The sequence below is a fragment of the Scyliorhinus torazame genome, chromosome 2 (assembly GCF_047496885.1).
Source record: "Scyliorhinus torazame isolate Kashiwa2021f chromosome 2, sScyTor2.1, whole genome shotgun sequence".
NCBI lineage: Eukaryota > Metazoa > Chordata > Chondrichthyes > Carcharhiniformes > Scyliorhinidae > Scyliorhinus > Scyliorhinus torazame.
The window spans coordinates 357,431,412-357,447,613 of record NC_092708.1 but is presented as its reverse complement, the minus strand read 5'-3'; the positions used below and the strand labels follow the sequence as shown (position 1 = coordinate 357,447,613).

The 16,202-nt window shown below is 47.8% G+C and overlaps 1 protein-coding gene across 1 annotated transcript in view; it reads right to left on the bottom strand.

Annotated features, from left to right (window-relative positions):
• Nucleotides 1-331: 331 nt before the first annotated feature.
• Nucleotides 332-16,202, bottom strand: part of LOC140407572 (SERTA domain-containing protein 4-like) — a 55,022-nt gene continuing 39,151 nt past the window's right edge. Inside the window, exons 3-5 of the mRNA XM_072494955.1 lie at nt 7,799-7,842; nt 5,829-5,943; nt 332-5,725 (exon numbers count right to left, since the gene is read on the bottom strand). Of these exons, the coding sequence (XP_072351056.1) occupies nt 5,363-5,725; nt 5,829-5,943; nt 7,799-7,842 (522 nt within the window). The 3' untranslated portion in view covers nt 332-5,362. The remainder of the gene's footprint in view (nt 5,726-5,828; nt 5,944-7,798; nt 7,843-16,202) is intronic.

Here is a 16,202-nt window from a genome sequence, read left to right as displayed (position 1 = left end):
GGAGCGGCGCCGCGTCATTTACAAGCGGCAGGCCTTGTCGCCACGTAATGGCGGCGCCGCATACATGACGCGGCCGGCGCTGCATCCCTGGCGTCACCCGCGCATGCGCGGGTTGGCCGGTGCCAACCCGCGCATGCGTGGTTGCCGTCTTCTCCGAGTCCGCCCCGCAAGAAGATGTCTGACGGATCTTGAGGGGCTGCGGAAGGAATGAGGTCCTCCTTCAGAGATGCCGGCCCGACGATCGGTGGGCACCGATCGCGGGCCAGACCCCATTTGAGGCCCCCCCCGGTGTAGGATCCCCCCTCCCCCCCTCACCTGCAGGCCGCCCCCCCCAGCGTTCCTGCGCTGTTCCCGCGGGCTGCGGCCAGGTGTGGACGGCGCCGTGGGGAACCCGCCGTTTTGGGCAGGCCGCTCGGCCCACCCAGCCGGAGAATTGCGGGGGTACCAGTGAATCGCCATTTTGGAAGACTCGGGCGATTCACTGTACCGCGCCGCACAAAACGCGATTGTGCCGATCTGGCCGCTTCCGTGAATTGCGGGAGGGCGTCGGACCGGCGCGCGGGAAAATTTGGCGACCCAGGCGATTATCCCAACCAGCACAGGAGCGGAGAATCGCGCCCCCCATTCGTGGGATGGAAGCAGCAGACTGTGGGCAGCAAATGGGCATTCCAACGCAGCTCGCCAAATGGTTGATGAGGCCACTCGAGACATTGTACAGCTGGAAGGAGCTTGTGTGACAGGAGCTCCACCCACTTGTACCTGAATACAATCTGCATGGGACTTCAATTTGCATAATGAAGTTGCACTCTGTCTGTTTTCGGTGGGCAGGTTGCTTACCTATTTACAGGACTATTCCAGCAGATGGGCCTTGTGTGTGAATGTGCTTTCAAGGTAAACCCCACTCTCCTGATTACTGGCCCATGACTGCCTAATTTTCAGATGCAAATCATAGAATTATAGAATCTGTATAGTGCAGAAGGAAGCCATTCGGCCCATCAAATCTGCCCCAACCCTCCGGACAAGCACCCTACCTAGGCTCAATTCCTCTGCCCTATTCCCAAAACCCCAGCTAACCTTTTGGACACTTAGGGGCAATTTAGAATGGCCAATCCACCTAACGAGATCCTCTTTGGACTGTGGGAGGAAAGCAGAACACCCAGAGGAAACTCACGCGGACATGGGGAGAATGAGCAAATTCCACACAGAGTGTCACCCGAGGTTAGAATCGAACCCGGGTCCCTGGTGCTGTGAGGCAGCAGTGCTAACCGCTGTGCCACCGTTCCTACCCAATGGCCTGGCTTGAATTTCTCCAGCAATGTCCCGTGTCCCAATTAATTTATTTGCAATTAATTTTAACCTCAGTTTCTTTCATTGCTTAAGGAATCTAATCAAGAGGCTAATTTAGAAAAATTTAAAATAGCTTTAATTACAAATTACAATTGTCACGACACTTCAAAAAAAAAAATACTTAAGAGGTTCTAAAGTGCTTTGGACATCCTGAGGTCCTGAGAGACACGATATAAACAGAAATTCATCTGGCCCCGCCGAAAATCAACGGACTTTTGGCTAGCCAGCCGCATCCCCCACGTTGGATCCCGCCATGACCGGAAGTTCCCAGCCTTTAGGCGGGATTTTCCAGCTGGTCCCAAAGACGGCGACCACCCGGCGACAGAGGGTGCAAGCAGCACAAAGCCTCGTTGTAAACGACGGCACCAGCAGACCCCGCCACCAGCCAATAGTGGACCACCTCCTTCGCCACAGAACATGCCATTGGGAGGGGGGGGGTGAAAATCCCACCCTTTGTTTCTTTTTTTTTTTAAATACAATTAAAGGGCAATTTAGCGTGACCAGTCCACCTACCCTGCGCATCTTTGGGTTGTGGGTGTGAGACCCACGCAGACACTGGGAGAATGTGCAAACTCCACATGGACAGTGACCCGGGGCCAGGATCGAACCCGGGTCCTCAGCGCCTTGAGGCAGCAGTGCTAACCACGGCACCACCGTGCCGCGCCTCCCCTTTGTTTCTTTAAAGGGGAATTATTGATTGCACTGAGGGCGATAAACAAGCACCATTTTGCATCACTTAGCATAATGTTGTTGGTCAAAAGCAATGCAAATGATGTTGTTGTGCAGCTATTGTGCACTAACATCAAGTAAGTGATGACAACAAGTGCAGGCTGTTAAGAAAGAGTTTGCCCAGGACTTCTGTCCAAGTGCCACAATTGACCTCGGTAACGTTGACCCAGGGAAATAGAAAGAAATTCAGCTTGGGCTCCCATTCCTGATTGTTATCTAATGACCACTGCTGGAAAGTGTGTGATGGATGAAGGCAGAGACTGGGCTAACTCTTTACTGTCAACAGACTATCTAGTCTGACGCACAAAGAATAACCAACTAGCTGAAGGAACAGCGAGTGGACTGGGAAACCCAACATTTATAGCATTTTGGTGAAGAGAAAAAAGGAAAGGATATAAAATTGGTAGATTCATAACAAGATTTATATAATGCTGTCCAATTGCAAAAAGCAAAATATTCAGAAGTTGCAAATCAATGCAAGACTCTGTAAGGGTACACATTCTGCTCTGATCAATCCACGGTTCCTGTGTACTGATTGCAAAGCTGTGTATTCTCAACCCACAATTATCCGTCCGTTAACTTTAATGAATGAAAACAAACGGACTGGGAGGGTGGGGGGGCAGGGGTCTCGGCTGTGCCATATTTGCTCCGACCTTGAGCCATGGACAGGAGCAGTGGAATGCATACCCTCCAGCACCCAGCTAACTACAGCATGAAGCAACCATATCGGAAAGCGAAATCATTGACAGCGCCAGCCAAAACAAAAACCTTCCTCAAAATGGTCTCCAAGCATTTTGCAATCTTTTCCAGGTTATACTCCAGAGAAAGCATGGAGAGTTTCAGAGACACGGATTCAGCAGTGATTATAGTTTGGTGATGAGTTATGGAAATATTACCCCGACATCTTGGGAGGGTGAAATTGCTGGTTACATTGGCAAGATCGTGTCAAATGTACGAAGAGCTTATTGCTGTTGAAATGCACTTGGAGAAACATAAACCACAGAGGCTGATGGAATTTCTTTTAAGCAAAATCTATACAATCAGCACATTTGGTTTGTTAAATTGTGCCTTTTAAGCCAGTAAACCATGCGCCAATTCTAATGTGTTGCACAACGAAGCGACAGCCACAGCTGGCACAGTTATATATTCTACAGTCACTGCACTACAATAGATGCTGCAGCTCATTCCAGTGTTTTCAGTTTCTATTTTAATCAAATGCACATTTTAACTAATGCAATGATAGTTCTCTCTTAAATTATATTAGATCTCTGGGGCGAGATTCTCCGATCCCCCGCTGGGTCGGAGAATCGCCGGGGGCTGCCGTGAATCCCGCCCCCGCCGGTTGCCGAATTCTCCGGCACCGGAGATTCGGCGGGGGCGGGAATCGCGCCGCACCAGTTGCCCCCCCACCCCCACCCAGCGATTCTCCGGCCCGGATGGGCCCAAGTCCCGCTGCTGGAATGCCTGTCCCGCCGGCGTGGATTAAACCACCTCTCTTACCGGCGGGGCAAGGCGGCGCGGGCGGGCTCCAGGGTCCTGGGGGGGGGGGCGCGGGGCGATCTAGCACCGCGGGGTGCCCGCATGGTGGCCTGGCCCGCAATCGAGGCCCACCGATCCGCGGGCGGGCCTGTGCCGTGGGGGCACTCTTTTCCTTCCGCCTTCGCCACGGTCTCCACCATGGCGGAGATGGAAGAGACTCCCTCCACTGCGCATGCGCGGGGATGCTGTGAGCGGCCGCTGACGCTCCCGCGCATGCGCCACCCGGCAATGTCATTTACGCGCCAGCTGGCGGGGCAGCAAAGGCCTTTCCCGCCATTGGCGTGCGGAAATCAGTCCGGCTCGGGCCTAGCCCCTCAAGGTTAGGGCTCGGCCGGTCAAGATGCGGAGGATTCCGCACCTTTGGGGCGGCGCGATGCCGGACTGATTTGCGCCGTTTTTGGCGCCGGTTGGCGGACATCACGCCGATTACGGAGAATTTCGCCTCTGGTGTTCACATTCTGATGGTGCACAAGTGTGGTTCAACTGTTACATGTAACATATCAGGTACCTCTGCAGCTTGGCTCTGTTCCCCATTACAGCAGATATAGTACAGAAGGCCAGCTGTTCTCAGGGCAAAAGTTTTTAATTATCTTAAAAGGTACAATTAAAAAAAAATAAGCTTGTTGATTAAAGAAACCCACGAGAGATCAATTTTTTTTAAAAAACTCAGCACGAGAATGTACAAAGGCCAACTGAGTTTGTTACTGGGTGCCAAATGATGGCAAAACAGTAAGTCTTATCAATGACTCAATGAATGGGGATCACATTACTTTTAATAAGAACTTTGGAGTTAAATGATGTACCTATCCAGTTGCTCCACCTGACAAAAATCCTGAACAATAGATTAATTCTTTCCTTTCATTTAATACGTCCCACCTTTGGATCATATTGCACCTTCCAAATCTGATCATTAAAGAAGTAAAGCTATTTTCTCCTTTTTATAATCCTGTGTTGGAGATTACAAAAAAAATCTATTGTACATTGTTGAATTACGATGCAAATCAGCATTTCTATGATACGTTATGATATCTGCACAGGCATAGCTTCCCAAAGCAGTCACCCCCCTCAGCGAGAACGTTTGTTTTGTGGGGCATTCATTGAACCGCACTCACTATAAAATGTTATTTTCATGATGACCCAAAAAGCTCCAGAAACAGAGCATCTAAGCGCGTTTGAAGGTTATTGTTCAAAATGGCAGCCTCAACGGTTATCTAAGCATACTTACCCCTATTCAAGGTAGAATGTATTGGTTCCTAGACATGACACTAGATACTGCCAGAAAAAGCTGATAGGAGCCAACCTCCAGAAGCAGCATTGAAGGTGGCAATGAAGCCCCCAACTCCTCCTCCTACCTAACTAAAGGAAGGGGGTGAAACAGAGAAAACAATGACAAAAACAGGTAACAAAATAAAAATACAAAGGAATACCAATAAATCACCATTTTGTACTGTTTCTATTGAAAATAATCTCTACACAGTCCACACTCGGCAACTAAAACACACTACACATTAAAGACACAATGTTCCAAGCAGATCTGATCAAAATCAAAGTTTAGCATGAGAGCCCTCATTTTACTGATTTATGAAGACACCAGTTTTCCAACCAGAGGCTATTCATTGGGCCTTGTATGCAGATTCATTGCTATTTTTCAGTGACTGCGTGTCGGTTTACAAAACACTATCTTTGCCAAACACAGAGCAAGGGAGGTATAAATGTAATAGCTTGTCGTCCTGTTTTGAATTCCATTTTAGGAAGTACTCTTTCCCAAATGGTCACTTGGGTAACCAAGTCTATAGATGACGTTATTTGAAGAAAAAGGCACAATGGAGTATGAACCAATCTCTTCATAATACAAAGATTGGGAACATCCGTTACAATCCTTAATCATATACTTCATTCTTTTCTGTGCTTCAGAACAGAGATGTTTTGAAACCTTATTAAACTGTTCAGCATAGTCATACACTTCTTTCTCTGTTTCAATGTGGATTTTCCTCAATAAGTTGTTTATTAAAACAGCCCTTCGAAGATAGATTTCAGGGTCTTCAAGAATCCTTAATTTCTCGAGTGAAAGCCTTAGAATACATGTCCGATCTTCTGGAAAGATCAGGTTCTGAAAAAAAAAAACGCTCAGGTGTTTAACATAACAATGCAAAAGTGTCCAAACCCAGGGTGTGTATTGCTTTAATTTTTTTTTTATGTCAAGAAGTGCTTACTTTTGGAAAGTACCCATTGTAAACTTTATGTAAATCTTCTTCTTCTGCATATTTTCTCTTGAAGTACGCTACTTTCGACGTTGTTAATGTATTTGGAAAATTTTCTGTCAATCTTCTGTATCAGAAACATAAAGGAATAACTCTTAATTGACTGAAGAAATGGAAACTTTATATAATAACTACAAGGATCTGAATTTTCCACCCATCAGGCAGGTAGACGTGGAGGGCCTGGAAGAGGGCATCAAATGCATTCCCGGCCATAGTCGACCCCGGAGAACAATCAGGAATCCCTACAGTTGGGCAGCACAGTGGCACAGTGGTTAGCATTGTTGCCTACGGCGCTGAGGACCCGGGTTCAAATCCCGGCCCTGGGTCACTGTCCGTGTGGAGTTTGCACATTCGCCCCGTGCCTGCGTGGGTTTCGCCCCCACAACCCAAAAGATGTGCAGGATAGGTGGATTGGCCATGATAAATTGCCCCTTAATTGGAAAAAATAATTGGGTACACTAAATTTAGAAAAAAAAAAGGAATCCCTACAGTGCAGGAGGCCATTTGGCCCATTGAGTCTGCACCGATCCTCTGAAAGAGCATCCTAACTAGACCCAATCCCCTGCCCTATCCCCATAACCCACCTAGTGGAAATTTATCATGGCCACCTAACCTGCACATCTTTGGACTCTGGGAGGAAACTGGAGCACCCGGAGGAAACCCACGCAGACGGGGAGAATGTGCAAACTCCACTAAGACAATCACCTGAGGTCAGAATCGAACTCAGGTATCAGGCGCTGTGAGGCAGCAGTGCTAACCACTGTGGCACTGTGCCACCGCAGTCACTGGCCATTCAACGTCAAACGTGCTCTGTGAAAGGCAGAGCTCTGCTGAGGAGGGTCGGGAAGAGGGCAGGTACCTAGAAAAGGGACGGTGTGGGCTGGCGCTTCCAATGTGCCCCTCAGGGGGACAGGCTCTGTAGCGCTATCTCAGGGAGCTGCAGACCATTAAAACTAGTCAAAAGTGACTAGGCAGCACAATCATACACAGACCTCAGTCCCCAAACACGCCTTCCTCATTCCTCCCACCTCTCAGGATTGAGGTTGCATCTTAAACATAAAGGCTGCCTTGCCTGAGGCAAACGGGCAATGTAAAATCCTAGTCAAGTGGTGTTTAATTATTTTAAATTGGCTTCTTGATTGTTGGCGGGTGGGCTTCCGATTCACCCCCCCCCCCCCCCCCCCGCCCCACCGAAATACAGCACACAGACACGATAACATCGGGACCCAATGTCTTTTTGTGTGATTTAACGTGCTTCCGGGTTAGGCTTGCGCCCAAACTTCATTCGGGAAATTCTGGCCAAGATGTTTAAGACTGAATTATGCGCTTTGAGTGATCCCACGCAATATTCCCTCAGCTCCAGCAGTACCAGTGACTCCATAAATAGGCCTCACAATCACCCGCAGTGCACCTTATCCAAGCCAATATCTAGGTACGCCATAGTGCTGCCCAGTGATCATAGTAGAGAACCCTTATTCTTTACACCAGCTGCTGGAATATATCGCCTATACTGTAAATTCTTTTTTTAGGCTGAATTAGCACTTTGGCTGAGGCTTTGAAAGCAACAGCGGTGTTCTGGGTGGATGGAACTAAAAACATGGAGCTATATATTTCACTGTGCTCCTTGATATATAAAACAGCAAATACACAAGTGGCTTTCTCTCTAAAGGTGCACCATTATGTAAGAATCCACACACAGTAAATTCTCTCTAGCCTTCAATCGTTAAGAAGCCACTGATTTAAAATTAAGTGGCCTTGCAGCCGTTGTCTATGAACACCAACCACTCACCTCAAGTTTCAAAATGGTCAAGTCATAGGGGAAGTCTCAGCAGTCAATCAGAGAGGGTCTTAGCCGGCTACTGACTGGATCACCTTCTCTCAAACAACTATTAATAAAATCACTACCTGAGACTTGGGCCTACCTGTGATCTGCGACCCGGTGGAATTTGAACCCCCCCTGCAGATCCTGAAAGAAAGAAAGCAGAAGACATAGCTTTCATTCATTAATTCCAACAAATAGCAATTCATAAATACTGAATGAAGGAATCATCTGACAACAGGCTAACACAACTTAATTGAATGCATGACCAAGACAAGTCCAATTGCAGAACTTGAACGCATTACTATTTCCGCTGGGCCATCAAATCAAGGTTTTGCCAGTGGGGTTGGGAAAGGGTGCCGGAGCAATGTGAAAATTTCATTCCTGAAGATAGGACTTGATCTCACCGCTTCTGGAATGCAACGCAATTTTCAAAGCGAGCGCGGGAGGAGAGCAAATGGGAAACTCCCTTGCCTCCATTTATGCCCCTTGAGGAGCTTGCTAATGGGCCAGTCAGGGTGAGATGGTAATTTTCAAAGTTGAAATTGCTGAACGATAACAGTCTGATACAAGTGAGTGCACAGCTTTTGGGTTCAAAGTAGGCAGAAATTAAATTGATATTTGATGTTGAAAATGTTCAAGAGCTGGGGGATCTTGTGCTGGATCATGTGCTATAATTTCTATTTGGCCACTTTTGTGAGACTGCTCCCTCTCCGATGAGCCGAGCTGTGGGCGGGGGCCAGTGAATCATGCGCACATGTTTTGGGGTTGCGAAAAATTGGGAAGATTCTGGGCGGGAGTGCTTGCGGTCTTAGCCAGGGTAGTGGAGGAGGAGGTGGACCCGGACCCTTTGGTGGCGATATTTGGGGTTTCCGTTAAGCCGGAGCTCATGGAGAGGAGGAAGGCCGATGTGGCCTTCGTCTCTGTGATTGCACGGCGACGGATTTTGCTGGAGTGGCGGTCGGCATCACCACCGGGGGTAGCGGCTTGGTTGGGTGACTTGTACGACTTCCTGCGGTTAGAGAAGATAAAGTATGAGTTAAGTGGCTCAGCAGGGGAGGGTTGAGAAAAGATGGGGGATGTTTGTGACCGTGTTTGAGGAGCTGTTCGTCGCAGTGGGTTTGGGGGGGGGGGGGGGGGGGGGGGGGGGGGGGGTTGGCGAGAAAGGGGAAAAATATGTACAGACTGTATAGTTGATTGTTGGGAAAAATGTTTCCCGGGGTGTTAATTTGCTGTAACCTGTTTTGATACATGTTTGTAATAAAATACTTTTTTAAATCTTCAAAGACAATTATACTCAACTGATTTGGAACTGATGAGCTTTCCTTAGAGGAAAGAACTTAACGTGGTCCTGGATAGTGGTTTTGGAGGTGATGGGGGGACAGAGAATTGGAAGGAAAGGTGGGGCTGGAGTGTCTGTCACCTTCCTCACACCACGCAATTCTCTCATTGGCTGAGGAGTTTGAGGGTAACCATCCAGTCCAGAGGTCAATTGAAACTCTTAGGTGCCCAACTAAGAGCCACTTATAAGTCTCTTCCCACCATTGCTAGCATTCTACCAGCTGTGGGGGCACCCTCTGCCGTTGGGAAACTAGTAAAAACTAGTGGTTTCCCTGGGGGGGGGGGAGGAGGTAGGTGGGAGAATCTTTCCTGATCAAGTACCACAGGAGGGGACTGCCCAATAGCAAGGACTGACTCAACAGAAACAAGGCCTCACCCTCGCCAAAGGCACTCTGTTCTCCCTCTAACACCCCCACAGGATCTGTCTTACCGGCCTCAGTAGCTCTACTTTCTTGGTTCCAGGGCACCAACCCTGATGCTGATCCAGCATTCCCAGCAGTGACCACCGTTCCAAGTGGCACTGCTGGGGTCTGTGCCCATCCACCCCGACCCCACAGTCCACCTCCTGGCAACCCTCCACTACTCTCCCCGGCCCTGGCAGAAGCCCCCCACCCCCCGGCCAGCGGCACACCTGTCAGCAAACTATGGCGATGTTGGACACTTTCCGTACCCCCCTCTCTTCCTCAAAGCGGGGTCAGGGACCGATGTCAGGATAATTTTTAGTTCTGACCCATGCCGCAACTGTGCTGCTCATGCGCAATAGGTTTCCAGCATGTAATATCACTTATACATTAGTTCATATCACAGTTACATATGATTCAGACTTAGGATTATTTCACAAGATACAAATAATATTTTAGCTATTTTGATCATAGCACTGTCTCACCCAAATCACCATTTGCCTTTCTATTTTAACATGAGTGATTTGATCCTAAAAGAGCAGCAGAGAGGGAAGAGGACCTGGAGGTGGACAACAGCACCTAAAAAAGCAGGAGAGGTGAGGACCCGGAGACAGACAGAAGCATCTAAAAGAATGGGAGAGAGCAGGACCCAGGGACAGAAAGCAGCATCTAAAAGAATGGGAGAGAGGAGGACCCAGGGACAGACAGCAGCAAGGACTCCTATGTCAGACTCATATTCATTGACTATAACTCCACCTTCAACACCATAATCCCAGTATCAAAGCTCCAAACCCTAGGACTTGGCTCCTCACTCTGCAACTGGACACTTGGCTTTCTGACCCATAGACTACAAGCAGTAATAATAATAATCTTTATTGTCACAAGTAGGCTTACACTGCAATGAAGTTACTGTGAAAAGCCAGTAAGGATAAATAACAACACCTCCTCCACAATAGTCCTCAATACTGGGGCCCCGCAAGGCTGCGTACTTAGCCCCCTACTATACTCCCTATACTATACTGCTTTGCAAAATTTGGCTCCAACTCCATCTACATGTTTGCTGATGACACAACCGTAGTGGGTTGGATCTCGAACAATAATGAGTCAGAGTACAGGAGGGAAATAGAGAACCTAGTGGAGTGGTGCAAAGACAACAATCTTTCCCTCAATGTCAGCAAAACTAAAGAGCGGGTCATTGACATCAGGAAGCAAAGTACCGTATGCACCCCTGTCAGCATCAATGCCAAGGTGGAGATGATTGACAGCTTCAAATTCCTAGGTGTGCACATCACCAATAACCTGTCCTGGTCCACCCACGTCGACGCTGCAACCAAAAAAGCACAACAGTGCCTATATTTCCTCAGGAAACTAAGGAAATTTGGCATGTCCACATTGACTCTTACCAACTTTTACAGATGCACCAGAGAAAGCATCCTATCGGGCTGCATCACAGCTTGGTATGGCAACTGCTCGGCCCAAGACCGAAAGAAACTACAGAGAGTCATGAACACAGCCCAGTCTATCACACAATCCTGCCTTCCATCCATTGACTCTGTCTACACCTCCCGCTGCCTGGGGAAAGCGGGCAGCATAATCAAAAACCCATCCACCCGGCTTACTCATTCTTCCAGCTTCTTCCATCAGGCAGGAGATACAAATGTCTGAGACCACGCACTGGTAGATTCAAAAACATCTTCTTCATCGCTGTTACTAGACTCCTAAAAAAACGTCTTATGGACCCTAATCTGGGGCGAAATTCTCCTACCCGCCCCGCCACATTTATGCGTCGACCGGCCGGCGGGAGTCTCCGTAACAGCGGCCGGTCAATGGGGTTTCCCATTGTGGGGCAGCCCCACGCCTTCGGGAATCCCCCCGGTGCCGGCAGAACGGAGACTCCCGCCGGCGGAGAATGACGCCCCTGATCTCTTCACACATCTTCTCTACTGAATAGTACTACACTCCTGTATGCTTCACCCGATGCCTGTGTCTATGTATTTACATTGTACATTTATGTTTTCCCTGTGTATTTCTTTTCATGTGTGGAATGATCTGTCTGAACTGTAAGCAGAACAATAATTTTCACTGTACCTCAGTACACATGACAATGAACAACACCAATCCAATCCGATCCAGCATATAAAAGAGCAGGAGAGAGGAGGACCCAGGGACAGACAGCAGCATCTAAATGAGAGGGAGAGAGGAGGTCCCAGGGACAGACAGCAGCATCTAAATGAGAGGGAGAGAGAAGGACCCAGAAACAAGCAGTATCACCCAAACGATCGGGAGCGAGGAGGACCTAGAGACAGACAACAGCACCTAAAAGAATTGGAGAGAGGAGGACCCAGAGACAGATAGCAGCATGTAAAAGAGCTGTCAAGTCTGGGTGCAGGTTGAGGTGAGGTCTTGTAAGGGGTCTGGGTTGGGCTCACTAGTGACGGCTTCGCTCCCATTTTGCCAACAAAATATTCTATGAGTCGAATGGTCATATCGACCTTGAGGATATGGAGGCAGTTCAGGCAACATTTTAATCTCGGGTCTCTGTCGAAGTTGGCCCCTATTTGTACCAACTACCTGTTTGAGCCGGTGAAGCTAGACGCCTTGTTTGGGGAATGGAGAAGGAAAGGACTAAAGAGATTAGCGGACTTGTTTCTGGAAGGGCGATTGCCAGCTTGGAGGAATTGACAGTGAAATACAGGCTTATGGAGCGAATTTGTTTCGATATCTCCAGGTTCGGAATATTGTACGGAAGTCCTTCCCGACCTTCCCCGATGCACCACCAACGTCTCTTATGGAAAGGATCCTTCCACTTGCGGGGTCGGAGGAGGGTAGCACATTTGGCATCTATGGGTGGCTCCTGTCAGAGGAAGTGGGCCCGGTGGATGGGGTGAAATCGAGGTGGGAGGAGGTGCTGGAGCCCATAGTAGATGACCAGGTGTGGAAGGTGAAATGGGCCTGATCCAGCTCAAAGTAGTGTTTAGTAGCTTTTTCCTGGAGGTGGATGATAGGTGTGAGCAATGTTACGGGGGCACGGCCTATCACACCACATGTTCTGGTCCTGTCCCAAACCTGTGAGCTTTTGGGTCTCCTTCTTTAGGCCAATGTCAATGGTTCACATGTCGAAATGGAGCCCTATCCTCTGGTTTCCATATTTTGGGGTGTCGGACCTGCCGGGCTGCAGACAGGGGCGGAGGCCGATGTTCTCACTTTTGCCTTGTTGATTGCCCGGAGGCGACTTCTACTGGGATGGAGGTCTCCAACCCACCCAGCGCCTCGGCATGGTTAGGGGACCTAATGGAGTTTCTGTACCTGGAGGAGGTCACGATCAGTCGAGGGATTCTACCGAATCTGCCTTTCATTGCATATTTTAAGGAACTACTCACCATCGGTTGCTGGGGGACGGAGGGTTGGCAAGGGGGGGGGGGGGGGGGTATGGATTGTGGATGGTTTGTATTCTTTTTAGTCTTTTTTCCTGATGAGTTGTCTTTGTGGATTTGTAAAACTTAATTTTTTTTTGTAATAATTGTTAAAATTGAAAAATATTAATTGAATTTTTTTTAAAGTCCACTCCAGTTCGATCCGTGAATCCAGAACGGACTGACCACGTTCTGAGGGAAATCAAAGGGTAACACCATACGAAAACAGGCAGTTGATTGGTTGGTACGTATGTTTCTCATTTATTTTTCAAAACTCAAATAATTTTAGTAATTGTAAGGTATTAATAGTAGTAGATAAGGTTTACTAATTTCCTATTTATCTTAACTAGGGAATCTCAGTTGGGCAAGTAGAACATTTATTGGAATAATAATAATATAAGCACAGGCAGGACTAAGTGACATGAATTAAAATGTAATCATGAAAATTTAATCGTTATAATAGTTATCTAATTAAAGACGAGAATGACCACAGGTGAAGTGTGGCGGTTGTAGGTGTGGGCGCTCGTGGACACCTGTGTAGGTATCTGTGGTTGGTAGAACTTTGCCTCAGGGTCACTGAGCTTAAGACTAAACTGCAAACACTGCGCCACATCAGGGAGGGGAAATTTACTTGGACACTGTGTTCCAGGAGGCAGTCACACCCCTTAGGACAGGGTGTTAGATTTGGTCAATGGCCAGTGACTGGAAGGTGTGTGTACGAGTGAAGCAGGTATTCGGATCGAGAAGGTAGGAGTGGAGGAGCCTCAGCCCTTGCAATTGTCCAACAGATTTGATGTTCTTGCAGTCTGTATGGATAAAATCAGGGTAGATGTTCCACTGACCATGGCACAATGGTACAGGAAGTCATTCAAGCGGGGTGAGTTCACAGGAATACAATGGTTGTAAAAGACAATATAATTAGAGCGATAGACCTCCTCCTAGTGGCAAAGAACCCTGCAGGCCTGACCCCTGGCAGTGCCAACCTGGCACCCCGGTACCTTGGCACTGCCACACTAGCACCCTGGCAGTGCCCCTTTTCCAGGTTAGGACTTCTAGGGTGGCCCTGCCAAGGTGTCCAGGTGTCAGGGGGAGTGCCAGGGCACCATCCAAAGGCCTGCGAGACCTCCCTGAGGTGCGATTACACATTTGTGTGGACCAGTACTAAAAGATGCCCTGGCGAGGTATACCAGGTGTGGCTGTTAAGTTCCAGGCACCAGATGAATCCGGTGTCCGGAGCCATTCGACTCATTTGAATATTCAGATCTGGATCTCGCCTAGTGAGGGCGAGATGCAGTTCATGCCAGGCGGAACGAGTGGGTAGGAACATGGTAGATGGATTATAATGTGGAAAAATGTGAAGTTATCCACTTTAGTGGAAAACAGAAATTCAGGATGTTTCATAAATGCTGAGAGATTGGGAACAGTTGATGTTCATAAGTCACTGAAAACAAACGCAAACAGGCGGTTCAGCGAAGGTTCACTGGACTGATTCCAGGGCTGAAGGACTTGTGTTATGAAAAAAATTCGAACATCTAAGGCCTATACTCACTGGAGTTTAGAAGAATGAGAGGAGACCTAATTGAGGTATATAAGGTACTAAAGGGGATTGGCAGGGTAGACACAGCACGGATGTTTCTCCTTGTTGGACATTCTAGACCAAGAGGCCATAGTTTTCGGCTAAGGGGTGGCAGATTTAAAACAGAAATTAAGAGGAATTGCATCACTCAAAGGTTTGTGAATCTGTGGAATTCTCTCCCCCAGAGTGCCGAACACTAAACAAATTTAAGGAGAAGATAGATAGTTTTTTAATTAGAATGAAGGGTTCTGGGGATTGGGCAGGAAGGTGGAGATGAGACTGAGGTGAGAGCAGCAATGGTGGGGCAGGCTGGAGGGGCTGAATTGGCTACTCCTGCTCTTAGTTAATGTAACATGCCAGCAATTAGGAAGGCAAATGGTATGTTGGCCTTTATTGCGAGAAGCTTTGAGTACAGGAGTAAAGTTGTCTTGCTGCAATTGTTTAGAGCCTTATTGAGGTCGCACCTGGAGTATTGTGTGCAGTTTTAGCCACCTTACCTTAGGAAGGATATATTTGCCATAGAGGGAATTCAACAAAGATTCACCAGTCTGATACCTGGGATGGCAAGATTGACCTATGAAGAAATATTGAGGGGACTGGATCTATATTCTCTCAGGTTTATGAGAAATAGAGGTGATCTAGTTGAAGAATACAATATCCTCACAGGGCTCAATGGGCGTACTTGCAGAAAGGATGTTTCCCCTGGTTCAGAGGGGAGGTGATAAAGCACATTCGAGAAACAAAGAGGGATGAGAGAAGATTGGTCACCAACAAAATGGGGAGTCCCAACGTCTTCAATAGGCATATAAATAGTAAAAAGGTGACTAAAGGACGAGTCGGGCCAATTAGGGAGCTAAAAGGGAATATACACATAGAGGTAAGGAACATGGCTGAGCTGTGAAATGAATACTTTTTATCTGCCTTTACCAATTAGGTAGATGCTCCCCAGGCCATGGTGAAAGAGGAGGAAACTTTATCACTAAAAGGGTTCAAAATTGACAAGGAGGAAGTGTTGGATAGACTGTACTTGAAGTTGACAGGATTGGATGAGATGCATCCAAGGATATTGAAAGAAGTTAGAGTGTAATTTGCACAAGGGGGTAGCCATAATCTTCCAGTCTTCTCTAGACTCAGGGGAGGTACCAGAGGACTAGAGAATTGCAGACATTACACGTCCTTATTCAAAAAAGGTCGTAATGACAAGCCCAGCAATTATAGACCAGAGTTTAACTTGAGTGTTGGGAAGCTTCCAAAAACAGTTATTCAGGATAGAATTAGTAGTCATATGGAAAAATCTGGGTTGGTTAGGAAGAACCAGCATGGATTCCTGAAGGGGAAATCATGTTTAACTAATTTGCTGGAGTTGTTTGATGAGGTAACAAAAAGGGTCGACGAGGGCAATGCTGTTGATGTGGTGTACATGGACTTTCAAAAGGCATTTGATACAGTGCCACACAACAGCCAGTGAGAAAAGTTAGCAACATGAAAACAAAATTGCACCACCACACCCCCTCCCCTACCCCCGGGCCTCCTGCCCTGGCTCTAACCCTGCCAAGGGACCCACAGTTCTCACCGTCCAATCAAACTCTTGCTTTTCCTCTTTGGGACTACATGCAGTCCCAGTAGTGGCCACATGTCCTGGTGGGGCTGCTGGGAATAGAGATCTGCCAGTCAACCTGATTGTTCGGCAACTATCTAAGGCAGGGCTTCCTCCCCAGATTAGGTCAGAAAGACTGAACTCCAGCGGAATCCCAGTGCACAGAGTTAACAGGCTGT